Source organism: Numida meleagris, chromosome 12 (assembly GCF_002078875.1).
Source record: "Numida meleagris isolate 19003 breed g44 Domestic line chromosome 12, NumMel1.0, whole genome shotgun sequence".
NCBI classification, from domain to species: Eukaryota; Metazoa; Chordata; class Aves; order Galliformes; family Numididae; genus Numida; species Numida meleagris.
Genome location: NC_034420.1, coordinates 15,263,292 through 15,279,626, shown reverse-complemented (window position 1 = coordinate 15,279,626; position 16,335 = coordinate 15,263,292). Strand labels below are relative to the sequence as shown.

At 42.9% G+C, this 16,335-nt stretch overlaps 1 protein-coding gene across 2 annotated transcripts; it reads right to left on the bottom strand.

Moving 5' to 3' along the window:
* Positions 1,551 to 16,327, bottom strand: SAR1B (secretion associated Ras related GTPase 1B). Of its 2 annotated transcripts, none has more exons than XM_021410580.1 (7): positions 16,175 to 16,327; positions 11,695 to 11,768; positions 8,796 to 8,915; positions 7,935 to 8,000; positions 7,263 to 7,366; positions 6,622 to 6,753; positions 1,551 to 5,518 (listed from the first exon to the last, which is right to left on the bottom strand). In XM_021410580.1, exons 2-7 carry the CDS (start codon positions 11,750 to 11,752, stop codon positions 5,402 to 5,404), a joined length of 597 nt encoding a protein of 198 aa, XP_021266255.1. In that variant the 5' UTR covers positions 11,753 to 11,768; positions 16,175 to 16,327; the 3' UTR covers positions 1,551 to 5,401. The 2 variants fall into 2 exon arrangements, with proteins under 2 accessions (XP_021266255.1, XP_021266257.1); XM_021410582.1 differs by lacking the exon at positions 16,175 to 16,327 and adding an exon at positions 16,139 to 16,160.

Below are 16,335 nucleotides of genomic sequence, written 5' to 3'. Positions count from 1 at the left end.
CATCTCAAATGCCCGTAACAAAGCGTGAGCTCTAAACAAGCCCAGTGGTGCCATTAGCTCTGTGTCCCCCCACTGTGCCTCAATATTGTGCCCACAGCAGCACCCAGAGCTCCAGCTGCTCAGCTTCTCCTCCAAGTATTTACTCGCAGTGAAATAAAAGATTTTTCTCTCCACTGCAAATGCCTTCTCGCGGATTTTTTCCTTTAGAACCTACTGAGCACTTTCATTCAATGTCCTCTGCAATTTCGTGCTAATGCGTCTCAGCAACAATGCTTCAAAAAGGTTTATTTTAAATTCCTTTTGTATGTACGTACACGTACCTATTTGCACATTGTAGATGTTTCACAGGCACCAACAGAGCAAGGAACAGAAGAGAGGTGGCACATCCCGGAGCTTTCCTTTCACAGTTCCAATGAGTTGAACCCAACCCAGGATCCTGCTCCAGGAAAGCAGTGAGGAAATGGCGTCCAGGCCCTGGGCTGGAACCAAACATCAGCTGAGCTCAAAGCCCAGCTCTGAGTGCCAGCAGCCACGAGAGAGCCCCGGATCCGGTCCAACATCCTGCAGCTCACGCTTATCTCTGGTCAGAAGCCCGGAGCCCAAAGCGATGCCCCCAGCCCTGCCCTTGGGATGCTCCACTGGGGCTCCTGCGAACCACTCTCCCCTTTTGCTCTCTGACAAGGGGCCACGTTTCAACCCAGATAATTTCTCCCTTCCTCCATCCCACAGCTGTCCCCAGCCATTAGCTGCCAGGGAGCTAATTCCCTCGACAGCTCAGCTTCCCCAGCGGGACAAGAGCTACACTGATCCCCTCCCAGACCGGCAGCTGCCACAGCACAGCCCCGCCAGCAGGACTCCAGGTCTGGGTGCTCGAGCATTGCTAAATGACGGAGAGCAAACGAGAACCGTGCGTTTCCTCTTCCCTCTAGAACACGGACAAGCAGTGTGCAGGTTCACTGAGGCATTGCTCCAGTTCAGACTGCGCGTGGTGGCTCTGAGCGCTCCCTTTATTCAGGCAGTGAGCAGGTGTGACATGTTCCTTCTGGAGCTCGTTTTCCTCACAGTTAATCAAGGACAAGAGCCCTCTGCAGCACAAGGATGGCGAGGCAGCGTTAGCACGTAAAAAGCTCTGAGATCCTGGAATGAGAATTGCATCGAAGGCTGTAAAGACAGGCAGGTCTCATTTGTCCGTAAAACTGGATGCTTCTATCCCATTTCAGTGCTGCAACAAAGGTAACATCATCTTTTTGTGATGTTTGCTGCGTTCAGGACCTGCTTCCATGCGGACGTGAATAGAAACGTGGATGAAGAACAGGCTGAGCTGCTGTCACAAACCCCCGGTCACTACCAGAACGTGTGCTATGCCAGAACACTTCTTCCTCTTCACGGACAATGTAATTATTGGACAAGAATGAGCTGCTTAGAACTCCTTCTCTCCAAATTCCACGGCAGAACTTTATTTTTCCATTCCCTTTACTTAAACTTCAAGCCTGGGATGCGACAACAACAACAAACACCACATGAAGAACATGTTTAAGACCACTTTCACGTTTAGTTTTTCCTCTGCGGTTTATTATATAAATTATGCTTTTAAACACTTAGAGCACTCACATTTCAAAACAGAAAATGCTTAGTTCCACGCTGAGATACTAGTGCAAAAGTGGTTTATCTAAGTGCAAATAAATGACACGTCCCCACCGACAGCCAGCGGACTCGGCTGTCTGTAATGCGTCTCGTAAGCCCGTAACTAAAGGTTACATTATTGACACTAAATTCAAGCATGTTGTAGCCGACAGAAATGTTGGACTTGGGTTGGTGACAACTAAATACGCTGACAGTACAAACCAGAGAGAACAATTCTACTCGAAGCAGACCTGTGAATTCACTGGGACTGAAGAACAACAATGTCGTTTTTCTGAGTTGAGTTACAAATAAGCAGATGTCAGATGCTCTATTTGCTGCTGAATTCCAATTATTAAAACACAACAAAGCTCACATACATGCAGGTATTATATTCCAGTGAATGCCATAGGTCATCTTTGGCACATCGTAGACAGCACCTGAACACTGAACACAGCATTAGATAATACACTTCATGAAATAGTCTTGGTCTGGACGAGGATAAATGAGAACAGTCAAAGATCTTCCCCACCTCCAATGCCCATAATTGTCGCTAAAAAAATTTAATGAACCAAGACCGAAATACAGCAGCACCCCTCAGTTACACAGTACATACCAACACCAGTGTCTAATTAAATCCAAGCAAAATAAATCTTATTCAACTCACAGATGCTACCATAGGGGGTCACCGCAGTGAAACAAGGGCCGTTTCATCTGTAGTAGTTATTAATATCTTAGTAATCCGCACTCATTTATCTTAAAGTTGTGGTGTAAAAACAAATTTGAGACTCTCCACAAACAACACATTTATTAATGAGTTTTCTTTTTCACATTCTTTAATGTGATGCTAAATTGAAATCTGCATAGTCAAGAGTGCAAAAATAATTCATAGGAGTCAGATCCAGATGCGAAGGTTGCTTCTTTTATAAGACTGGTCACAATCATAGGAATAAGCAACCTCCAGAAATAAAGGTACGGGAGATGTAGGGTTGGTGGGGATGAAAACCACCAGAAAAACTCTCACGAGTATATTTTTCTATTAATAAAGTCTTCACACAAAGATACACAACACCCATTCACATTCATGTGCACAACAGAATGTAAACTACAGAGGAAATATTTCCTCTCCTGAATGAACAGTGAGACTATTGGTGTGTCTAACTGACTGCTGCCCAGCTGTTCCCACAGTGGGAACCATTACAATACCCAGACAGAAAACAAAAAGTCCAAATTTCTTCATGCCCTTATTACAACCACATTTAAACTAGCATCTCACAGTATGAAACATGAAATAGGAGCATTTCCTTAACACTAAGAATTACCCTTCGCACACACTTTTAAAGCAGCATCACCTCTGTTCTTTTTTTAAGCTCTTAAGACTACCATCCCTCCCCTTACAGCTCATCTTATTCACAGCTGGTTGAGTGGCAGCTGAAGAGGACCCCTCTCTCTTCTAATGCCTGTGGAATGGCTCAGCCTATGGAAGCAGTCTCTGTGCACACTCCTCACTCCAGAGAGGAGCACAAGAGCAGCACACCTCCACTTCCAGCTTCATCTCCATCAACACAGGCAGCACAATCCCAAGTCTCCCCCATCAACAACGCTACATGACTGCAAGAAGTATTTTTAATATTTACACTGTTGCATGATAACCATTGTCAGAAAAATCTAGGGGGGGGGAAAGAGGCACGTTCCCCATATGTAACTGCTGGAAGGAGCAAAGACTCGCATGTTGTCCACACACCTGTAAGATGACATTTCTTATCTACAGTTTGACTTACGCAACATGGAGGCACTACTCTGCAGCAGAGCCCTAGTTTAAATGCAGAATTAACTCATGCTGGTCAATCTACCTGACAGCCTCACTTCTGTACTCCACCATGCACAAACTAGGCTTAACGTTTTGCAAGATTGTGCTGTAACTAGTGCCAGCTATCACCTATATTAGTTAGGTTATGGATTGTTCATCTTATTCAGATGCACAACCTTGGACCGAGGGGAAAAGATCATCATTATTTAATCACACAAGCCCTGATTTGGGCAAGGAGTACAGCTCTTTTATTCGCCATGTGCCTATTTAGAGACTATAGGCTCACATTTAAAGTCCGTAGGCTTTAAATCTGAGATTCAAACTCGTTAGGTCAAGAGAGAAAATTGTTAATGAAACCAAGAGAGACAGAAATTTGTTTGCTGCTATGGATTTTGAAGAAACGGGGCCTAAAGCATTTTAGAGAAGATCTACAACAGTGAGTAAAAGTAGTCCCAGCCCTGGGATTCTGTTAAGAACACTTGTAGCAGTTCACACTTTTCACCCATGTGAAAAGTGAAAGCACAAGGGTGAAACACATTACACAGTGAAACCCAAACCCACTGCAGTGAAACAACGATTCCAGGGCTGAAGCCCTACCTTCATTAGCTACATCCCAGAAGAAAGCATCCTGCTGCGCACAGAAACGCAAATCTCAGTTCCATGGCAATGTCAGCTAGTGTCAACAAAAAGTCAATAAATTTATGCACGTCACCGCTCCTTCTTAGAAAACAACCTGCTCAGGGAGCTAATGCACTGGGAGATGGGGAAAAACAGGCAAAAGTCTGGAAACAAGCACTGAAGATAATGAAATTTTACCCCAGAAACAAGCCACGTGGGCACCCAACAACTGCCATTCTGACTCAGCTTCAGGGCAAAACTGCAGAAAACAATCCATCTTGTTCCAACTCAGAACACCAAAAATTGTTCAGTTAGGTGTGGGCTGATAAATTTTCACAAGCAACAGTAGCAAATTTTTTTTTCTGGCAATGTCACAGGCAAATCTTCTGTCAGAATCCAAATCTAATTAAGCCGAGAACAGAATAATTTAGTGTAGTACTAATCTTATTAATTTCTTCAGTAAAAATTGTAATTTTTGTGTCATTCCAGGGGTGTAAGTCAAGGTACCAGCAGAGTAAGACCACTTTTTACATTAGTTCAAGATCTACATTGGCACAACTGATTTCCATGATCTGTACTTTTTAAAGGTGGTAGTTATAAGGGCATCAGATTAGAGTTGTCTTCTGTTAATGTAAAATCCTAAAGGAAAAGCAATTTGGTAGTCTGAAGGAAACACCTTACTCTTTAATATACAATGAAAGTACTTTGTGGCCTTCTGTGCTACAGGAAAACATCCCCCATATACAGATCGTCAGACGGCCTCACTAGTTAAGACACATTAAAATGAAACATTTTCCATTAAAGTTGCCAAAAAACTGGATTTAAATTTATTGCATGACGTTGCATAAGAAAGTATATTATTGAAAACTGTAAGGCATCATGCAATTATCCATCAGCTAATTATTTATTATTATTCCTTGAAAGATGGTTATATACTCTAAAGTTATAAAACCAGTTTCAAAAAAGTACATAAAAAAATTTAACATGATAAGCATTAAATATTTTTCACACGTTTGCAGTTTTTAGCTGTTAAAAAGTGCATTCAAACATACTGTACTGGAAAGTTGCTCTGTCCAAAAATGGTGCTGGAGACTCGTTAAATTAAAAGTTGCAAAAGAATGTTGCATGGGATTAGAAAGCTAACATGTTGTGGTACTTAAACTTACAAACTTGCTTGAAAGAATTTCTCAATCCTCACACTTACAATTTAGCATAGGAGATATAATTATGTAAAAATGTATGCTTTTATAACTAAACAGTCAAATGAATCCAAGTTGCGTACACTGAGTGATCAAATAAGGAGCAGACTTAATATTCAGACATGGGACAGGATGTACTAATGTGATCTTGGCATTAATCAATGTACTGTGCCATCCAACGGAATCCTTCTCCATAGCCTTGTCTCTTTAGCACGCTGCACATGAACACTTCTAGTGGCCTTGCATTCAGTTCTTTCAATGGTATATTGCCCTGCAAAGAGACAAAGCATTCCAAATTACAGTATCTTTACAAAAAGACAGCTGCTTTGCACTGACACTTGTTTCTACAGAATGCTGTTCTTTAACTTGTGCTCGATATTAGAACTTGGGGAAAAAAAAGAAAAACTCTAAAATTTCTGCACTCGTTGCTAGGATTGGAGACTCTGAGCATAAATTCAAGTGCAGCCGCATTTGGAGAGCATAAAGTGTGTGGCACCTGAGTGCAAAAGCGACCGTGTGCACAGAGAATTTGAGAGCTTGTACTCAGCTCTCAGAAGCAGTTCCCTGCTCTGTTTCTAATGGCTTTCCAAGCAGATAAAAAGAGCATTTGCTACAAATTGTAGGACTGACCGCAGTCAGAGTGCGAGTTGCTTGCTTGCCAAGAGCAGCACAGTGTGACAAAGCTATTGCCCAACTGGAGGTCCACTACAGGATTCTTACCTCACAGACTGCATGCAGTGTTGTAAAATACAGAGCAAGACACAAAACAAAACGATAAAAAGAAATGAATAATAATTGTTTATATTCCATTACACCTTTTCCAAAACTACCCCATGCAATTCTTGTAGTTTCTTTTTAATTCCTTGTACCCAAAACTCCACTACAAGTAGTACACCGTGTTTACTTTACAGAGTTGAATTATCACAAAGATAGGTAATAGAAATCTGCTAGTAGGAATGTTTTTCCACAACCTACAAACTCATATTTCTGCAGTAGTACAATCCTGTTTCCAAACTGCAGTTAAATATGTTGAGTAATAAATTGTATTAAATATGCACTTTAAATGAGAAAAGTCACTTACTGGAAGACTTTGTCAAGTTTTCTCTTGTAGTTCCCACTGGAACTGTAGCCTCTGAAAACATGTTCAGTAATCCAAGTACTGAAAGCTATACTAAGGACAACTACATTTTCCCTGGAAAAATGTGGTATTGAAAATGATGAATAGAAGCTGCAGTAGAGATGCTTCTAACACACCCAGTGTTCTAAGTATATAATAAACCAAAAACCATTTATTTTGTGTGGCTGAGTGGACCAGAATCAACACAGAACTGTAAGGCAAACATGAGATCTCTAACAAAAAAAGAGGAGTGCTACCTTTCCTGTTGTCTGGCCATACAGACCAAACATCTCTCGTAACCTCTCTTCACTGATGGCTTCAGGTCTGTCAATCTTGTTACCAAGGATTAGGATAGGCACATTAGCAATAGTTTCATCTGTCATTAGTGACTACAAAGGAAAGGAGAAAGGGGAAAGAGATCATTTTAGGATATTAGGCTTTATTTAAGGCTTTATTTTAGGGCTTTACATTAAGATAAAATGTTAACCATTGAATTACTTCATTTGGTGAAACTTGGTCTTTCTAAGAAGTAAGGGCAGCAAAATTCACTGTTATTTGGTGCAATGAAAATAACTGATGGGAGTTGTTTAATGTGCTTGGGATAAAAGAAATTAAATTACTCATTCATAACATAGAAAACATCATAAATGGAGTAATATTGATTCAACTGGCAGAATAAAATGTTCACCTACCTACACAGGTAACATTACATTACACAGTAATGGATAGGAAGAAGAGGGTGACAGAACCAGAATACAACTAGATGGGAATGAAGATGCAAAAGGTGAAACTACTAGAGCTCGTTACCAGGTAGACAGGAGAGCTCTGCTGAACACAGGGAATTTGAGCTTATTTCTTAGAAGACAGAATTCAAACCTTCAAAAACAGTTAAACTTACATCGAGCTCTTCTTTTGATTCAAGCAGTCTGTCATGATCTGCACAGTCCACCAAGAACACAATGCCATTAATAGCAGGCAGATAGTTTTTCCACACTCTGCGAGCTACAGGGAAGACATGAATTAAAACCAATGGAAATTACCCCCAAACTTAGAGCAATGCACCTCAGTAATTAAGAAGCCTCATGTATTTCTGAAGTCTGAGCATATATTGTCAGTCTTCAGGATGTATATATATATTTTATAAAGCTTGAGACAATGGAGCAAATGCATAATTCCCTCTACTGTTATCATCACTCTATCTCACATGCACACACTGATGTACTGAACCTTTCCATGTTTCCCCAAGAATTACATGAACAAATGCTAGTTTGAAGCACAGAGGTTAAAGGTATTTACAAGAAATTGAAAGTACTGAAACAAAAACTATCTGATCCTCCTCAAAATACTCGCTGTCAGTCAAAAAATCCTGCTCTGCTGCAGCTCTTGCCAAATTGTATTTGAGAGTGCAGTATGTGGTAGAGACAGGAACAGAGCAGTGAATGTTTTTAACACTACCAAAGAGAGTGTGGGAAGCTGATCTCTGCAGTATGGTCGTATTTCTGATCTGAGACAAACTGACTGTAAACAACACTAATTCACTGCAGTTAAATGAGTCAACGTATTCTCTTACCTTGAGCATGTCCACCCAGATCAAAAGTAGTGAAAGTCATACCAGCAATTGTCAGCTCTTCTGAAGCTACAAATACACAGAATTATGTTCTTTGTGAAGATTATATATCATTATATACATACTATACAGTATTCTACTATATGTAATAGCCTGACTATCCAGTACACAGATTTTACTTTGTTATTTTCAGTATTTTGTTTCCCAAGAAATAGAGCAGATTTCTTTCAAAATCAGTAACATCTGTGTAACAACAAAATGTGATTAACCATTAAAACAAATGTCAAAAATCTGCAGTGTTAAGAGAATAGCAGAGAATGTCTGCCCGCACATTTTTTATCCCTACCCATTACAAAAACAGTAGGTAGCTCTGGCATCTGCTTTGCCACACAGATGGAATTTCACATGCAATACTGTCAAAGGTCTCTCCTTGTTGTGTCCTTGCTTAATTGCTCGCCTCCTCCTTGGACTTCACCAGTCCATATTTTTAACCTCTGTTGAACTTTCCCTCCTGCAAGGCTACCACGATAACCATCAGACAGCAGCCTTTGAGTCAATGAAAACAAACGTAAACGCTAACCTTCCAACTATCCAGAGAAGCTCCTCTCAAATATTTCAAGTCCCAATTTCTCACAGCTTCTATAATTCAGAATTTCTCAATTCCATTACTTGGCTTGTAACTGGCTCCTTAATTTTAAATAAGTAACACTGAACTATCCTAAAGTATTTTTTTGTTACTTGAATAACGACGGATTGTGATCCCAGAAATTCCTGTGTCTCTCCCCAGCTGCTTACGATGTATAATCAGGCATACTGCTTTTCCTGCAATACTTTATAGCTAGGGAACTAGGAACGTTAACTTACTGGGGTGTAGTGTGGGGACATGCTGTCCCAGTCTGTCATCTTTGAGCATGTGCAGCAGTGTAGTTTTTCCAGCATTGTCCAGTCCAAGAAAAACTAGTTTGCCTGATTTCTTGTACAGTCCTGTAACAAAGAATAACCTACTGAATAATCAGTTCAGGCAGTGGGAGTATTATCCAAGCAGCACTGTCCAAAAGGAACCCACATCACGTACATACAGAACACGAATATCGAGAGTGACACCAATGGCATATTTCAGCACTCCTAAGCATAAGCTTCTCTCAGATCCTGTGTGGTCTGCTATTCAGCAAGACCAAGACACCTTCCTACACGTATGTCCTACAGATTTCTGCTGGCATAGCTGTGACAGTCAACAGAGAAAGGGTTTGTGATCGTTAATTAAAGAGGCCATGTGCAGTCACTGTTTCTAACACCAGACATGACTTTGCTCCCAGGAGAAAAGTCATGCAGTCAGGGCACAAAATACAGATCTGTCAAGTTCCACAGTGCACTTTATCGATGCCCTTTATCAGTGAGTGCTCTCCTACCTGTACAAGCCACATTCATACTTGCTCATGTGCTTATCACACCTATGCTTGCTACACACAGCTTATGTGATGCTGGGTGGCATCTGGGGAGGGAGGCACATGACTGATGTAAACGTGTCACATAATTGCATTCACTTTATCAGAGCAAAGCTAAAAGAAAACTCAACTAAACCTTGCCAGGGTAGCTTGCTCTGCCCTAGCAAACTGACAGCTCTGCTCAGTGGAACTGCCTGGGAGGTATGCAGGTACGGGGAACTTTAAGGTGATCTTCTTTAGATGATCTTGAAGGTCCCCTCCAGCCCAAGCCACTCTATGATACAGTGTTAACAGCGGACTCTAAAATATCAGCAATTCTGGATCTGGAAAAGAGGATGTTTTGTTCAACTCCCTCCAGTCATGACAGAAAAAAAAAATACTAGATAACATCACAGTATTGTGAAGAAAGGTTTATTTTACAGCGGTTGTGATGACACAGAAATACATAGTGAGGTATATTTTACCAGTGAAGTTAACCACACATTCTCTCCCAAGAACAATGAACTCCCCTGACCTGCAAACTAGACACCAGAATCCTGCCTGCTGCCGAGATACACTGTGTCAAGTGCCACAGGAACAAGAGCCCAGGAGCCATTCAAAGGTCACATCATGAGCAGGGCCCTGCTCTGTACCTGATCAGCAGAAGGATGTTGCTCCAGCAACAGTGCTTCTGGAGCCCTTATTCCTTCCCACAGGTGCAGATCACCCTGAAGTCGCTGTTCCACTGCATCCCCCCCTGGTCATGCAGCCTTGCACATTTGGCAGCCACATCTGAACGGCTGAAGAGCTACAGGTGCTGTCCAGTTTCTGTGCTATTTACAATATTGATTAAAAAGCACAAGTGCTGCACTTAGCCTAGTGAGGAAGACTTCTGATGAGAAAGGTCCTTCCCAGTTTAAGCCTGATGAGGGCAAAAGTGGGGGTGACTTCTTATCAAATGTGCTATCCTTGCACGTATTTTATTTTTGTCAGAATTTAAATAGCACTGTTACACAGGGGGTTCCTCAGCCACCCCCTTGGATGCTGCAGCAATCCACAATCACATGCGCCTCTATCTGCCTGACCTTTACACTGCTGCTGTTTGCTCACCTTCCCCCCCCTCTTTAAGCTAATCTCTGGAACTGCATTCCACCAGGGCATGTTTTATAACCTGCAGGGAAGAATATTCTTTCATATTACTCAGCTTATTTCATTAATAACCTTTTTTACTACAAGAACTGGAGAGTGTTTTCACAGTTCTTTTTCAAATACAACTCTTATTTCCCAGCTCACCTTCTCATATACCCAAATATCATTAACTTTTAAACTACAGGACACAGGTGAAAGCACTGATGTTGACAGGGAGAGAAGCGAATAAGCATTTTCATATATAAACTTACGTCACAGAAGAAACTCCAGTTTACACTTACCTTACAGGCTAAATGAAACACCACTAAACTGTAGTAAAACAAAAGCACTTCTGCCACTCTCACACTGGACATGAGAATGAAAAGTCGGTTTTTTTAGAGTAAGAGGGACATGTAAAGGGCAATTCTCTTTTCTACTGCAGGCTTCAGTATCTCTCACTAGAATTAGACTTTGTATTAGCAGGTATAGGAAAGTGAGCTAGCATGCAGTAATCACTGCTTGGCTAAGAGGAGATAAAAAAGATTAGTCAACTCAGTTAAAGTTTTACTGGCTAATATTTAAATAGCAGGCCAAGGGTCTAACATTAAGCGAAAAAGTTTAAACTTTCAACTGATAAAATGCAGGTGGCACAGACTGCCATGACCCATTAATCTCAAATGCTTTTTATTTACCTTAATAGAATCCCTGGAACTTGTAAACTGCCCCTTTTATCTATGTTATCTGCAACTTCTGTTCCCCTTTTAAGTATTGTAACATTCCCTTTCCTCTTGTGCTATTTTTTTTCTCCCGTTTTACAAAAGCTAATATTTCACCCTGGATCCTTATGTTCAAAAGAATTCAACTAAAATAATTGAGTCCGATTCTTTAAAGCAGAGAAAAAAATTAGGAGAAGCTCTTTAAAAGTCAACTGAATTACACCAGCTTAAATGTAGTAATTAAAAAAAAATCAAGCCTATTATGTTCATGAAAGAAAATGTAATTTTCAAGAGGTTACAGGATTAATGTAAGATTGAGTGGAGAACACATTATGGAAATACTCAGCGTTGATAAGTGAAACTTTTTATTTTGAGTGATACTGAATATACACTAAAACAAATATTATTTAACCTGTCCCTCTGTTTGAAGATAGAAGAGGTTAACAGATATTCTATACAAAAACAGCAGGAAAAAAATAAACAATAAATACTTACCTAAAAACTGTAATACACTACTGAAACCACTGTAAATCCAATCAAATATGAAGGACATATCTGAATCTTTCAGTCTGAAATAAACAGAAGATAGAATGCTCTGTTAGAACAGCACGTCAAACACTGTGAGATGCTTACTCAAGTTGAATCCCGGGAGGTTTTATGACAAGTAAGTCACTGCTGTCTGCACACCTCCTGTGTTTGCCTTGCAATGGGCCCACGGTACCGGAACTGTCGCTTATGGCTGCGACCCCTCAGTACTGTCTCGTACTACCACCTACAGCTTAAACGTGTAAACTTCTCTCAAAGCAGAACTCTGCAACACCATGTTCCTCTCCAGTTTCTTTCAGATGAGGCCCAGGAACAAAGGGTCGAGGTGAGCATGGTCAGGGTGGACCAGCAGATGCCCTTTGACAGCAGGATGTAGCCCTGGGACTTCACAAGATCCCATTCTTTGTAGGATGGTAAAAACTATGCTGTTCCAGTCCCTGGGGGGCAGCAAGTGGCCAGCTGGGCCCGCAGCACACAGCCAGCCACACCAGCAGCCTCTGATGGACATCTCACACCTTGAAAGTTTGGAGAATGCACAAAGTGCAGAGGGAGAAGGGCCAGCACCTCACAGAGTCATTCAGGTTGGAGAAGACCCTTAGGATCACCAAGTCCAGCCACCACCACCACTGCCAAGTGCACCTTCTCTGAAGCTACGCCGCCAGGTGTGAGAATGCTGTCACTAGGTTCACCGTGCAGCCACGAGCAATTAATTTGTTAACTTTCATCTTAATTTCCCCATTACCTAAAGTGAGGATAGTCACACTGAGAGCACCAGTTTGACAGAGCAAATTAGTACCTAGCAGAAAAATCTTTTGACAGACCAAAGGGCAACTTCCTTAGGAGCATTAGCTAGCTAACCCCACTGCAGCACTTAACTCCTGCTAACAGACGGGGAAGTTGGAACTCAGCTCTTCAGGCTGAGGGCAGCATGCCCTGCGTGCCAGCACAGCATTGTGTCCTGGGGCTTGCAGGATGGCTTTAGGACAGCTCTGAACCTGGAGCATAGCACAAAGCAGACAAACTACAGCTCAGCGCCAGACCCAAATCCATCTATCTGTCCTAATGATCACACTCGTGACGACGCACAGAGGTTTTCCACTGCACAGCAACAGGTATGTCACAGCAACATCAAAAGACGATGAAGTATTACTATTATTTATGTTTGCTCGCACAGGAACGAAATCTGTTCAGCCCATACTTGCCTTCCCTGATTGAAGATGACGAAGCATTAGGCTTCTCCGTGACTAACCCTGAAACCCTTCCCTACCTCCTACAGCTGACCAACTGGAACAGTTGCAAATTTTAAGAAACAAATCAGCTTGTCAATGCATAAACACCCAGTTACACAACGTCATGGCTGAAACTGTCACTTACATGTCTAAAAAGCAAAGGTCAAGAATAAGCAAATATGGCAGGATGGACACGTCAGCAGATTTATTTATTGCTTGAACAAAACACCGATCGAGAAAAGCCTCTGTGAGGCTTAGAAAAATGATCTGCTCAAATAACTTGCAAATCAGTGCAAACAGCGTGATGCAAGAGCAGTGCTCAGATTACTGAGGTGAGAATAACTTCACAGAGTTTAGTTGTATTAACCACTTCCTTCTGTGAAGCTTATGGATGAAAGAAGGAAATCTTCATCCACTGCTGAAAACCTCTAACAAGGCAAGATTCCAAATACACCAGAACCCGCTTCGGTATCAGCTGGCAGCCCTTAAAGGGAAATACTACTTTTAAAATGGGAAAAAAATTGACAGCAAATTGTAAAAGCACACTAGAGCTATTTGAACAGAGATATTAAATCTACTCTTATCGTACAGAAAAAATACGGACGCAGTTCACAGCAGCGTCACACTGAGGCACGACAACTCGCAGCCAGCGTGCACCGACTCCGACGTTCCAGCTCCTCACGACACACCATTAAAGCAGAGCAGTGAAAACTATTTTAGGGGTATTTCAAGGGTTCCCTTGAAAGCAAGGCATTGTGAGCACCCAGGATTAAGGAGAAACTGTAACGGACACCTGACAACCTGCTGGTACCGACTGTTCACAGACATCGCCAGCTTACCCATTTGTGAATTCTCAGAAATACGAGAACAATTTCCTAGCATCAACAACAGATGGTTACCACCTCCAAACACCTCTAACAACCCTGGCTAACACTATTGCACAAGCAAAGTGTCACTTGTGTCTCCTGGAGAGCCCTGCGAGCGGGAAGCACCTCCAGCTCATCTCCTGCAAAATGCTGCTGACAGTAGGGACGAGCCAGCAAACTCACTCACAGTTGTTCCATTTTTTTTTTCACCTATAAGAAGCAGGGATTTTTCCCCCCTATCTTGGCTCTGCACTTTCCTGGCTAACAGTTAATTACTACATTCCAGAAACAGAACAATGCTTACTTCTAAAATCTGCGAACCTTTAGATAAGAGAGAATGACATCAGCCTCGTAAAGACAGCTTCCAATCCCTTTATGGAATAATTAGGAAGCAGCAGCCAATTGCACCCAATCACACACCTCGTGCAGTAGCTGGAAGTCACTGCACTGTGCTGGGGTGGTGCTGGCACCAAGAGCTACCAAAGGAACCTTGATTCACTCCCTGAGCTACAGTCTACAAACACACTACTAAAAGCAATTTGCAAACCAGTGCTTAAAATCCACTGCTATGGGTGTGTTTGCTTTTTTTTTTTTTAAAGTATCATCTAAAAATGATCGCTTAGAATTGTCATTCCAAATAAGATCACCTTAACAATCTAAACGATTACTGCACACAACAAAAATCAAAATCCGTAACAAATTCAGTGAGTAAAATGACAATTTGCTGTCTCAATCAAGTTTATTCTATGACACTATACTTGAGGAAACAACACAGTTTGAAAATAAGCTAATAGTACAGATTTTCTTTGGATATTTTAATCAGTTTTTTGATAGCAAGTCATCTCTGAGATTTCAGAAAGAGCAATCACGCAGTGCTGCTAGTAAATAGGCTGAAAAACAAAGATTATGTATTGCATGACATCTACTTAGCTCTATTGCGTTTTTTATTCTGAGACAATATATTTGAAGTCAGCACTGATCTTAAGCACATCTGAAACTGCAAAGTAAACAGTTTATCTGTCAAGACAGCACTGCAACAGGCACATGAGGCCCTAAAAGTATCTGAGTAAGTGCTTCAGTCGCAGTCCAGCTCACAGAAGTTGCTCTCAGATCATAGTCTCAAAGTAGGGCCCACTGCAGCCGTTTCCGTACTTATTTTAAAAACAAGCCATCAAAAAAACATGTTGGAGAATGCATATACAATTATTTTTGATCTTACAGGTGATCTATCTTGATCTGTTTTTGAAGAAACGATGCTCAGGACAAACCTTGACAGATCATTACAACGTGCCAAACAACCAGATGAGGAATTTGCAGATTAGTACGTGGTATTACAATACACTTTTTGAAATCTGAGACGGGACTAAAAAGAAACCGTCAAATAATCATCAAAGATTCATGTAGCAGATGGCAGGCACAGGGGCTGGTTATCTCACCAATCAGAGATCAGAATCTGCAGAGCCCCCCAGAGGAGGGGATTGAGCCCCCAGAGGGGCTCTGCACAGAATGGGCAAAAATAAGAATAAATTAAACGGGAAGGAAATGAAACCAGATGCTTGCAGACAGACAGACAGGTGAGGGGAGGGAAGATAAGGAGTTACCGGGATTTTGATTCACAGCGTTTGGAAGCAATGGGCTGTTTCAGATGGTGTGGAAACCAATTCAGTCTACAAGTGAGAGGGTTGTGGGTTGTTTTCCCTTCGGCAAATGTGACAACGGCACACAAATCCAGATGAAAATTGAGTGATAAATGTACCCAAAGCAGCCTGACACAGCCGTGAGTGCCTGAAGAAGACACACCACACCACATCGCAGCCTTCATAGCTGTCAGCATCACTGACCAAGAGAACAATGGATCTTTCTGTTGCTAGGAGCGCGGGGAGAAAACTAACAGGAGGGAAGCATCGGGCAGAAACGCGAAACTCATCGATTTTCCCATGCAAGAACGACAAGGAGTATTTTTTTAGCGGTATTTGTGAGGAAGGAGACACCAAGCTGACAGGACGGGCATCCAGCGCGGATCAAACCCCTTCAAGCGCCGCTCCCACCGGCCCTGCCCGTGCCACCGCCGCCGCCGGCCCGGCCCAGCCCCGGCCGCACCGAAGGGCTCTCCCCGCGGCCGCTCTCGGTGCCCGATGCCCCGGACCCGGCCGCCCCGCAGCGCGTCCCGCGCAGGCCGTTCTAGGCCGGAGCCCGCAGGAGCCAAGCGGCGGGGGCCCAGTCAGGCCGCGGCCTCAGCACCGCCCGCAGCGCGCCGTGGGACAGCTCCGGAGGCCGCAGCCGGCACTGAGGGCTCACCCAATCGGCTTCCCGTCCCCCCGGCCGCCCGCTCACCACCGCCGCCGCCTCCGAGCCTCAGCTCCGGGCGCTCCGCCGGCACCGACCCCGACCCCGCGGCTGAACCCCGCTCCGCCCCCGCGCGTCGCCTTCCGGGCCCGGCCCGGCCGTGTGGCACACGCACAGCGCGGAGCTCCGCCCGGCGCCTCCCCCCGCTC

Excerpts from the sequence above, each read along its gene's own strand:
- SAR1B (XM_021410580.1), bottom strand. The coding sequence starts at position 11,752 with ATGTCCTTCATATTTGATTGGATTTACAGTGGTTTCAGTAGTGTATTA. Across the intron at positions 7,367-7,934 it reads TCTGGGTGGACATGCTCAAG|CTCGCAGAGTGTGGAAAAAC; the intron begins GTAAGAGAATAC and ends TCTTCCCTGTAG. Across the intron at positions 5,519-6,621 it reads ATGGCCAGACAACAGGAAAG|GGCAATATACCATTGAAAGA; the intron begins GTAGCACTCCTC and ends GTCTCTTTGCAG.